Source organism: Quercus suber, unplaced genomic scaffold (assembly GCF_002906115.3).
Source record: "Quercus suber isolate HL8 unplaced genomic scaffold, Cork oak 2.0 scaffold_1068, whole genome shotgun sequence".
Classification (NCBI taxonomy): Eukaryota; Viridiplantae; Streptophyta; class Magnoliopsida; order Fagales; family Fagaceae; genus Quercus; species Quercus suber.
The window spans coordinates 94,033-106,470 of NW_027070474.1; the positions used below are offsets into that span (position 1 = coordinate 94,033).

General features: G+C 31.0%; 1 protein-coding gene across 1 annotated transcript; it reads right to left on the reverse strand.

Annotated features, from left to right (window-relative positions):
- Positions 1 to 3,071: 3,071 nt before the first annotated feature.
- Positions 3,072 to 5,402, reverse strand: LOC112033440 (probable WRKY transcription factor 75). The gene is made up of 2 exons (XM_024066212.2): positions 4,913 to 5,402; positions 3,072 to 3,396 (listed from the first exon to the last, which is right to left on the reverse strand). Exons 1-2 carry the CDS (start codon positions 5,278 to 5,280, stop codon positions 3,219 to 3,221), a joined length of 546 nt encoding a protein of 181 aa, XP_023921980.2. The 5' UTR covers positions 5,281 to 5,402; the 3' UTR covers positions 3,072 to 3,218.
- Positions 5,403 to 12,438: the final 7,036 nt, after the last annotated feature.

Consider the following 12,438-nt stretch of genomic DNA (forward strand, 5'->3'; position numbering starts at 1 on the left):
CCCATTTTCTCCTTAAATTTGTTAATTGAAGCCAAGACTTTTGTGAATCAATAACATTGTTTGGTTCTCCCATGGAGAAATTAGGTTAAAATCCCCTCTCCCATGTGTTGCAAGGGCCGGACCTTAAATCAGTTTGGTCAATGTCCTATAACTGGAATTTTCCAAAAACCAATTAATACCAGAAAATTGACAGTTCAACCTCTAAAAACCAAAATGCGAATATGGTTTTGAACATTGTAATTTTTTACCCAACAAAATTTTGACTAACACACAGAATAAGGAGAATATGGGTCTAGCAACAAGTCTTATATTGAATTAAAGAATGTTAAGGTCCACAGAAAAGCCAGCCTACGCATTCAATACTTGAAATTCTTGGAGTATGATACTTATAACGGAAGAAGCGTAACATCGTTCTCTATTTTCTCAATATAGGAGTAGGACTACTTCCGAGAAGCTTTTCTCACAGCAAAACTAGTCCTACATTGAAAAAAGAAAGGTTAAAACTAGTCCTTCATTGGAAAAAAAGTTGTTAAATATGTTTGGGAAAGCATACTTGGATGAATATATAGAAGAAGAAAGAGGGGAGTTGGTGGCTAACATTTCATTCATGCTGCTATCAGAGTATCAGTAGACTAATGATGTCACAAAGGCAGAATTGAAAAAAGTTGGATACCTCATAAAGATTTCTTTCCAAACTAGTATGAAGTTAATTATTAGATATGAATTTTAAAAATTTAACAGTTGAATTAAATGTTCTTATTTTATCTTCCATACTTGCAAAATTTTATGAACCTTAAAGATCAATAATTATATCATGATGAATTAATGTTTAAATTTTTAGTTTTTATGGTCTTAAATTATGAATAACAAATAAGATAATGGACTGAATAGCAACTAACATCCTATTGGAATAATTTTATAAAAATTACAATTTTTTATTAAATGCTTATTTTAGTAATTTGATGAAATAAGTTTTCTCTTCACCAAATTCAAAGTCTTTATATTTGTAATAATTTGTGATTTATTTTGTATATAATGTTAGCATTTGAATGACTATAAATATTATTGACTATATGAACGTTTAGTGGCTCGATATATATATATATAGCAATATTTCCTTACCAAATACATTTCCTAATAATCCTTTCAAAAGTTCTAAATTTTCAATAAGGGACATTATTGACATAAATGAGTATTCATTATTTGATTTATGAGAAATTCAAACTGGTTGTCAATGTTCACAAATCCTCAAGTATAAGGCGAATTTGTCTCAGCATATATAGAGATTTATAGACCTCTAACTATGTACAAAAAACAAGTGTAGTTTTGTCTTGTACTTTTACATGCAGCAACATATTTCTAAAATACTTGTATGATTTTTTTTCATCTTCTTTTAATGAAATACATATCCCTATTCCCTACTGCACTATATTTCTGGGTTAAAAAAATTACTATTTTGAGAGTTTTATATCCTACAAGCGGTGTAGGCTTGTAAAAATAATCAGCAAAGTGGATGGGTTGTTATATTTCGAGGGTAGTACACATAATGTTGTTAGTCTACTACATTGAAAACCCCGTAGACGGCGTGTATTGTCTCAAGATAGTGGCTTAGTTTACGCCTCAATTCTGCCATCTAAAAACATTCATGAATTGACGGTAATTTGATTCTCATGTTATGAGATTAATTTAAAGTATTATCGAGGTAATATCTCTTAACCGTAATCTAATTTTATCGTAAATCTAATACTTATGCAATGTTATTATTTAAATGTTTATTTGAAGATTATCTATTCATGAATTATTATTTTTAGGAACAGCACATCCTATTTGAATGAAATTTGAAATGCATATTAAGAATATAAAAAATATACAATTTAACAATTAGATTTTTAAACTTCACATGATCAAACTTTATATGGGCTGAGGTCTATACCTAGCATTGAGATTTCTACTTATATGGGTTGAAGGCGTTTTGACTACTTTAGCTGGGTTCCTAATCCACATAGACCAAGTGAGAATGCCCATCAATCCGCTCCTCCCCACCCCGAGGCACCATAGCATGTCGGATTTTTTTTTCTTTTTTTTTTTTTTATCATTCATTCTTGAGATATAAAAGTCTCATGCATATTGTTTACATGACAAGTTGCAGTTAATCTTTGTATGCCCGCTCTCCCAAGTTAGGAATAAAGAAGTATATTTAAGAGTAATTGGGTGCACAACTTAATGAATTGAGCAGCATATATAAAATCGAAATATTTATTATTTATGATATCACTATTTGACTACCGGTGAAACTACTGTTGTATCATAAAACAAGAACCACTCAATCTTCCAAATTTTTTTTTGTTCATTCTAGTTTTAAAATTGTGGTTGTTATTCTTAATCATATATGAAATATGTTCTCCCAAGCTAGATCTATAAGAGTTGCATACTTTGTTGGGAGGAAAGACATTTTTAATTAGTTAAAATTCTCCACAAATATACATATATATATATATATATTGCAACAAAGGAAAATATTGCAACTTAATGGTGTGACTAGGCCTCTCATCAAGTACTCAATTGGGAGGAGAGTAATATTTTTTTTCTTTGGTATGATAATTGGTACATGAAGGTGCTTTGTTCCCAAAGTATTGTCATAGAGTGATTTATGATGTAGCTAGCTCTATATCTGCAAAAGCTTTAAATGTCATTTGAGAGGCCTTGGCACATTAGCATGGCTGCCATCTAAATTAGAAGATCTTATGGATTTTAGTGTGGCCTTCATCAAGTGAGATTGGAGCGTAGGAAGATAAAGTGCACTGGATTCCAGCTGAATAAGCTGCTTGTGTTTTCTAGGAGGAAAATAAGCTAGTAATTTATACAACTGGCTTTAACTGCTTGTAGTATGATGTTTCTAAAGCTTTTGGTAGTACTTTGTTTGCTGGAGTTTGTCTTCAGCTTGCATCAGCCGATTGTAGTTTTGGTATTATAAATCTTTTTGATTATCTTTTTGTTTTGCTAGAATTAAGATAACTTATTCGACCAAAAGAAGAAGAAGAAGAAGAAGGTAAATTTTCTCTAGATATAAATTATAACCAAGAAATTTTTTTATAAATATAAGTAGGCAGCCTAGCATAATCTTTATTTTTTTTAACAAGGAGTAAATGCAAAATGTATTGTCTCTTACAAATTAAAAAGTATGCATAATTACATTACACCTATTCAATGTGAAGAGTTCAAAAGGGAGTATAAATTTGCATCTGGCTCAAGATATGTTCAAAATTGTCAGTTGGCTTCTCTATTTGATGGGTGTGCATCCCTTCATAAGTAGTCACTACAATGGCTTCATCTTTGGTAAGGCGTTGAACTTGCTTCTTTACATTGCAACCTTGATACGTACACCGATAATAGCTTCTACAAAAGGAGAAAATAGAATTATGGTGTTTGCTTGGCATCTGTTCTAGCTAGTTTGTAAAATAGGAAAGAAAAATATATTAAATTTACCATATCTTAATAATTTATTATTTTGAAAAAATGATAATTTGCAGAGTACAATAAAAAGTAGACATGATCATCATGTGATATTTGTATATCACTGTGAAATGTGAATCAATTTCTCATCCTAATTTATGAATGCAGCAACCCATTGATATAGAGTGTTCCAATATGGTTTAATCATTGGAAAAATTGCAGTCAGCAGTGTTATGTGAGAGTTAAGAATAACAAGTTCTTTGTTACCTAGAATAGAATAACCATTTAGAATAACAAAACAAATTGTGTTTAACAAATTAAATGATATGGCATTCAAATCTTTTCATCGTGACAAACTCAAAATGACCATCATGGCAATTGGCTTCAAAGAAGTACTGTTTCAACTTTCAGCATCAAACAACAAAATGAAAATTACAATGTTCATACACGATATAGGTGTTGATACCTAATTTTGAGAATGATATATTAATTTCCAAGCTGATAAAAACTCATCATTTTGATTTCTTTACGTGTCGAAATAAATAAAGCTTAAGCCACCAAGGTTATGGAGGGAGGTTTACTAGAGGAGAGCAACCGTTCCTATTTTCCATTGTGGCTATGATTTTTTTTTTCCCAATTTTAGATTAGGATCTAATCCGATTTCTTTTTCTTATTTTTGTTGATATTTTAGTAAAATGAGATCTATTAAATTTTTCCAGACATTCAATTAGATTCATCAATTCTAAATGTAAACCCTAACTGTCAGTATGTAGAATTTATCAAAATTTCAAAATAGAATCAAGTATTTTGCTGTTTTGATATAGTCCTCCCTAGCATGCGTATGTATATTTATTTTCTTTCTTTCTTTCCTTTCTTCTTTTTTTTTTGTTTTTTGTTTTGTAAAATAAGAAAATAACTAGTACTAAAATTCACACGGAAGAATGTTCACGGAGAACCAATTGAACCATATAATGAGAGGTGATTAGAATTGAAGTGTTTCTCAGATGTAATTCTTGAGATCCTCGTTTATGTAAGCGTTGTCTTTTAGAGAAAAAAGAATAAGAACTGAAAAGGAAAACCCTAGCTAGAATTAAGAAAAACTATTAAAAATGCATCACGTAATGAAACTGTCACTGAATTCTCATCGATGTGCACCTTGGAAGGATGCATGTGTATGTATGTTTTGCAATGTGAAAAGAACAATTGCGCCAATCTCGATCTTCTCAACTAACTTCTTTTTGTCTAGTGGGAAATCAAGGAGGATCTCACTTTTTGGAACAAGGGAATGGTAATCATTTTTTTGGTGGGGTCTAATCACATGTTTATTACACATAATTCAAATGTAAGAAGCATCAAGAAGACACTTACCAGAAGAATCCAAGAAAAAAGAGTGTCCACAAAAACTGTGATGGCCATGTGAAAATATAGCTAAGAAAATAAAGAAATGAAATCAACTAACCTGGGAAATTTGTTGTTCTTAACTGCTTTTTGGCCATATTTCCTCCACCTATAACCATCATCGAGTATATCAACCTGACTCCTAGTTTGAAAAGCATATCTAGGCTTCCTTATCTTCTTCTCCCCCTTCTTTTTACTTGGTTTCACCTCATCACTCTCATCTCTAGCAAAGCTTTCAGTCCTTTGAGAAAGTTGTTTATTAACTTCATCCCTAGGAACATGATGATTCTCTGTCCCCAACCCAATGAACCCTTTGGAGCTCTCACCGTGAAGATTATGATAAGCATTAGAGCTTCCCATGTTTGTTGAAAAGGGATAGGTTGACTGCCCTGTAGATGAACAAGGGAAGAACATTTGGTAGTTTTCCATGGAGATACAGATGAACTTTTAAAGAAGAAGAAAAATGAACAAAAACAAAGAAGAATGTGTCTATTAAAGGTGGGGGCGGCGGCTAGTGTCTATTATAACCACAACATTCATTCACCATGTATGTACATATATTTATGAAGTGCAAATTGTATGAGAAGAAAAGTCCAAAGAGATATATAGATCAGGTCACTGATGTCGTAAACGGCACGAGAAATGTCGCAAGGGTTAAGAAAATTAGCGATTGATTTGAAAAAGAAAGGTGGAAAATGGAGGCGGCTTCATCATTGGAGTTAGAAGTTGAGAGGATTAAATTAATTCTTAAATAATTGAGTATATCTTGAAACTTTCTAAACTTATAACTTTAGAATTTACATTTTTTTTTAACATGAAACACCTGAAAATGTACATGCATGCAATTTTTTTTTTTTTTTGGGAGAAACACATGCGTGTAATTGGTATCACATCAATAACATAATAAATATAAATAAATAAATATATATATATATATATATTTAGTTTAAAATTAGCTCTTCTCTTTTTATATATAGATACTATAGGATTTAAAATCTATGATGTTAGCGCTATGATAATTACTCTCAACCATCATAACTGAAACCAATATATATATATATATATATTATATATAGAGAGAATTTGAACCCAAGTCAATCATTTAATAATGATATTTGACACAAACAGAATAATTTTTTTTATTTAACATAAATTTTGTAGACAACATCTATACATAATGTTCATTCCTACTATTTAGTGTGGACTACTCTAAGTAGCTCAACTAGTACCATAAAGACGATTGGGCACAATTATACGCTATACAACTTTCAAATCTTATCATAATGTTTAAAAAAAAAAATCCTACTATTTAACTATTACAAAAGAGAAGTATGCATTTGACAACTCGGATAAAATTTAAAAGAGTGAAAACCTTTTACAAATACTTTGTACCAATAAGGTTCATTCATGCTAATTACGCCTAACAATAATTTTATATTTTTCTTAAATGGAAAATGTTCTACTTCAAACATGGAGCCTCTGACTCTAATTTCTAATAGATTGATGACACGTGTTCTATTATGTATAATACATACGACTCACTTGATTAATTAAGTTATGCAAATCATGTACAATACACATAACAAATACAAATGTTATTTTTCTAGTAGTGGTTGAAGAACTCTTCCTTTAGAAATTAACTTACCACCTTATATATGGGTTTGCTATAATTTTTTTTTTTAATTCAATAATTCATATATAAGGTGATATGTTAATTTTGAAATATTGTGAATTAATTGTAAATATTTATTGACTATCTGTAAAGACTCATATATTCCTTTTTTGAGAAAATTGTAGATGAACGTCATTCTAGTTTGTAACTTTAGTCACGGCGCGAACTTCTAGCAGTTGTCTTCGGACTGATACAGAAATCACACGTGTAGTGGACTATTGAGCATTCATAATGGAGTAAAAAGTTATCTTTCCTTAATTATTTCCATTTTTATCGGTGGTGGGTGCAATATTCTAAAGGTGTCAAGTTTAGACAAAAAAAAAAAAAAAAAGGTGTCAAGTCAGGTTAGTATATTCGGTTCATGTCATGTTGTATTAGATTGACATAACTCGACTTACTTGATGTGCTTAATAAATGGATCATGTTAGATTGGCACAAATATAACATAACTCATTTTAATCTGTTTAATATTAAATATAAAATTAATTTTTTTACATCCTGAAATTAATGCATACATTTCAAATTTTTAACTTACATTCAAAATAACATAGTTCAACAAAAATATAACATCCATCTAGAAATAAGTTCTTTATATTTCAACAGAAGTGTATACACTTCAACCTAAATTCAAAATAATATAGTTCAACAAAAATATAACATCTACAAAAATGCGAAGAGCATTCACATCAAAAATGCTAAAAACTCAACAACAACAAAAAATTTGGAAACTCATCCCACAAAAAACACACTACGGATGTGTTTGAATACTGCTAATTTTGCTGAAAACTGAAAATACTGTGGCAAATAATTTTAAAATAAGACTAAACAATGGACACATGGGTCCCAGCAAAGATGGACAAACTGTTTACGCAACTAAATGTTGAAACGTGCACAATGCACAGTGGCTAAACTGCGTGAATGGACAAACATATGCACAGTGCACAGTGGCTGAACTGCGTGAATGGACAAACTGCATAGTACACGTGGATCCCAGCAAGGATGGACAAACTGTGTGAACGCGTGAATGGCTGAACATGCACAGTGTAAGCGGGTCCCACTTCAAACATAGAAACGCACAGTTAACACAATCCAAACACACACTACATCAATGTTTCTATACTTAATTTTTTTGGCAACTTAGCTACAGGAAACTTCATTTTTGACAACCTATTGTAGCTCAAAACTTATATAAAAAAAAAAAAAAAAAAACATTAATATTTTATTACTCCTTCAATTAAAATGTCATTTCCTTCTTTCTCTCTGTCTCTCTCAATCTTTTCTTCTTTCTCTTTCTTCCTCTTCCACTAGAAATAAGCTCTTTACATTCTTAAAGAAGTGCGTACACTTCAACCCAAATTCAAAATAACATAATTTAATAAGAATATAATATCTACAGAAATGCTAAAAACTTAAATAAAAAAATAAAAATAAAAAATAAAAACCATTTTAGCAACTCATCCCACAAAAAACACACTACATCAATGTTGCTATATTTAAATTTTTTTGGCAACTTAGCTACAGTAAATTGCCATTTTTGACAGCCTACTGTAGCTCAAAACTTATAAAAAATATTAATATTTTATTACTCCTTCAATTAAAATATCATTTCTCTCTCTCACTCACAATTCTCAACCTTTTCTTCTTTCTTTTTCTTCCTCTTCCACTGGACTCTCTTACCTCTCTTTTTTCTTCTTTCTTTCACCAGCCTTTCTCTCCCTCTCTCCATTGGTTTTTCTTTTTTTCTTTTTTCTTTTTTTTGAGAAATTCTCTCTATCGGTTTATGGTGGTTGATGGTATAGTTTGTGGTGGAACTGTGGTGGTGGCTAGTAGTGGGTATCTGTTTGATGGGTTTTTGTGGTGGACCGATGGTGGTTAATGGTAGGTGAGTATGAAGTTTTATGGTTTTTTTTTTTAATGGGTTTGTGATTTGGTCTTGGGTTTGTTTTGGTTTGTGATTTTGGTGGTTGAGGTTAGGGATGACAATGGAACAGGGTAGGCCCGAAGGATGGGGCTTCACTCCTACCCCACATGGTTTTGTCTTACCCCATCCCTGCCTCGCCCCACATGACGGAAAAATTTTTCTTGTCCCATCTCTGCCCATTGAGGCCCCACAAACTCCCACCCTACTCCGTAAAACTCGACTTCTTGTTAATTTGTCCACAACTATTACAATTGTTTTTAATAAAACTGTTAATAAAAATATACTTGAAATTACAAATAAATTTATCCCATCCTATCAAACTATAATTTTTAGCCAAAATTGGATAATATTATTAAAGTGTATGACAAGACAATATCACAACAAAAACAAAAATCTCATAATACAAAATCAATGATTCAATAGAATATAAATTTGTTTATAATAAAGACAAAAGAAAATGTTAAAATTGGTACCTTATTTCCAACTTTGCTAGAGAAAAAAAAAAAAGACAAAAATTTTTGTTGGGTAGAATAAAATAAGCTGATAATATGTTTGTTTAAATAGTAAGGTTTTAGAGTATGAGAAATTTACAATTTAACATTTATCAATGCGGGGCGAGGCGGGGTGGGGATAGGGCGGGTTGGGTTTAAAAAGTCTAAACCCATCCTCGTCTCGCCCCGTGGTACGAGGCTAAAATCTCGCCCCTTCCCTGCCCTACTACCTTTGCGGGACAGAAAAAACCTGCACAAGGCGAAGCAGGGAGGGGCGGGTCAAGCGAGGTGGGACAAAATTGCCATCCCTAGTTGGGGTTAAGGTTATGGGTGGTGATGGCTATGTCAGTTGGTGTGGGCGATGGTGGCTAGTGATTGGTGGCAGTGGGTGTGGGTTTAAGTTTGTGATTTGATTTTGGGTTTATAATTTGGTTTGGAGTTTGTTTTTATTTGTGATTTTGGTGGTTGGGGTTGTGGGTGGTGGTGGTTGTGGCAGTAGGTGTGGGTGTGGGTGTGGGCAGTGGTGGGTGGTAGCAATGGGTTGGGTTTGAGTTTGTGATTTTGGTTTTGGTTTTGGTTTTTGGTGTGGGCAATGGAAGGTATCAGATTGAGACTAAAAAAGAATTAAAAAAATAATAAAGAAATAATATTTTAATGAAGTGGTAAAAAATATAAATCCTTTGATGTTGGATATATTATAAAGTGAAACGTTAAAATAGATAAAGTAGTGTTTCGAGTTACTAAAAACTATATTTTTTAGCATTCTTAATATGAATGCTCTAAGTATCAATATTGAAAAAGTTGGAGCAAATAGTAGACTAATCATGACTATGATTATGAGTATCATTTATAGATTCGTTGTTAATGTCCAAATTCATAACATTTTCCACAAGCTCATCCAGTTTCATTTGTGTAAGTTCTATATCAAATATATATATATATATAAGTATTAGTAGTTACAAAAAATGATCATTCCTCAACAATGTTACAAGAACTAAATAATTAAGAGTAATAATATAATTAAAAAAAAATAGATATTTATAAGAAGGTTTAGATTTTTAGGGTTTGTAGGGTGTAGAGATCTAGGATTTATAAATTTACAATTATATAACTTATAAGTTTTTGTAATTACTCACTTTTCTTTTTAAGTTTAAAATATGAGTTGGATATAAAAGGTATTTGACAAATATAAAATAAAAAGAATATTCATTTGTTATACAAGTTAAACAGATTGTATTAAATGGGTCATTTCAGGTTAACACAAATAAATTGGCATGTCAAACATGTTTATTGCAGGTCATGCGGGTTGACCCGCCTACGACATGTTTCTTATCATGTCGACCTATTTATAACCCAAACCTGCTGAGACCCAACCCTAATCCGCAAAAACCCATGTCGTGTTCGCAGGTCAAATCAAACATTGACACCCCTACAATATGGTTCCATTAGTGCATGTCTATGAAGGGTATCAATTTGAGTTAGCACAAATTGACACCCTTCATAGACATGCACTTATAACTTACAATTATATCACTTATAACTTTTTTTTTTAATTACTCACTTTCTTTTTAAGTTTAAAATATAGGTTAGATATAAAATGTATTTGAAAATCTAAAATAAAGTGAATATTTATTTGTTATATAAGTTAAATAAATTATGTTAAATAAGTCATTTTGCATTTACACGAATAAATTGGCTTGTCAAAATATGACAATTGCGGACCACACGCATTGACCCGCTTATGACACATTTCTTATTATGTCACTTTCAGGTCAACCAATTTATGATCCAAACCTGCTAAGGCCCAACTGTAACCCATAAAATCTCATTTCGTGTTTGTATTGTGCTTGTGGGTCATGTCAAATATTGACACCCCTACCCATCTATTTCCATGAAGTAGATTAACTTTACCCCTTGAGCCTTACTATCTACCTTTCGAGCCTTGAGGCATGTATTTTGATTTCCTTATTTCTAGCCATACGGATATAATGGCAAAGCATCACATATATCATGTGATTCCATTGTTAAATGATAATAATCGTGGGTTTTTACTGATAGTTTCTTTCCATGGAAAGTGGGGATTAATACTCTATTTGTTTGGTTGCATTTCGGGAATGAATGGAAAAGAAAAAAGGTAAGGGAGAGAAAAACTCTATTTTATATTTGTATGTTTGAATATGAATAACAATAAATTATTATTCACAACACTTTCTCAATAAAACCTAGGTGGCAGGTTGTTATTGGGTATTACTGGTGCGCAAAAAAGTAATTTAAGTGTTATGTTCAAATTAAAACCAATAACAACTTACCATATAAGATTTACTGTAAAAGTGTTGTGAAAATATTATGGATATAACACTTTTTTTTTTTAAATGTCAAAAAACTTATAATTCAATTGTATAACCTAGTTTCTCCTATGAAAGAGAACTTGAGTTTGAATCCCCTCAAAATATGGGCCCTAATAAAAAATTGTATCCATTCACATAGGCCAACTCAATACAATTTGAGATTAGGATGGCAACTTTGAGTATAACCTTGTTTAAATAAATATTTTTAACTGATATATATATATATATATATATATATATTTAATTAATTTTCTATATTATAGTTTCAAGTTAAAATCTATTTTTCTTATTTTAAGAGATGCAAAATTACTAATTAAGTTTGTGTATTAGGTTTTTTAAACATATCATTTTCAAATAATAATATGGTTAAGTCACTTAATCTTCTTGTGACATAATTGACTTTAAGTATAATTTCATCAATTTTAATTTTGAATATTTTTTTTATAGAAATAATTGTAACATGTAATGTAAGTAAAATTGTAATACTGCATTTGGAAAAGAATCTCATCTTTTTATATAAGAAAGAAGTATTATATTACATGTTTGAATATCACTATAGTTATTTACATTATTATTTTCCTCTATATTATGTCATTATGAGAGAAAGCGAAAGAGATTGTTTGGTATGTGGTTGCGCGGTGGGAGATGAGATGGCTTTTTTTTTTAGGTAGTTGGATTAAAAAATTGAAGTCCCAAACCATTAAGGGATTTTGATTGTCAATAATAATTCGGCAATATCACAATTTTTTTTTTTTTTTGTAACCTAAGGTTCTAATTTGATTGGATTCTATTAACCCACAACTTCTAAGAAGTAGCAAAGAAAGTGCACATGCCACCAATGCCTCTTCTTCTTTTTTTCCCCTTTCCATAAAGCTAATTATTGACCCATTATTTCTGGGAGGTTTTTAATGGGGGCCTTAGATAACAGCTTAATGGCCTATGCCTAGAGTCTGACCCTACATTCATGTCGAATTTGTGGAAATGCTTTTTCCTTTCTCTCTTAAATCTACTAAACCAAACGTATGCAGAGTTAGATTTAAATGAAGTTTATGAATTTAAAATTCTTTGTATTACTATAAAGAAAATGAACCCTCCCTCCTATATCTTTCGAACCAAACGTAGAGTAAGATTTAACTCGTAGACACGATACTTATA

Coding starts and splice junctions, on each gene's coding strand:
- LOC112033440 (XM_024066212.2), bottom strand. CDS start 5,280: ATGGAAAACTACCAAATGTTCTTCCCTTGTTCATCTACAGGGCAGTCA. Junction 3,397..4,912: donor AAGAACAACAAATTTCCCAG/GTTAGTTGATTT, acceptor CTCCTTTTGTAG/AAGCTATTATCGGTGTACGT.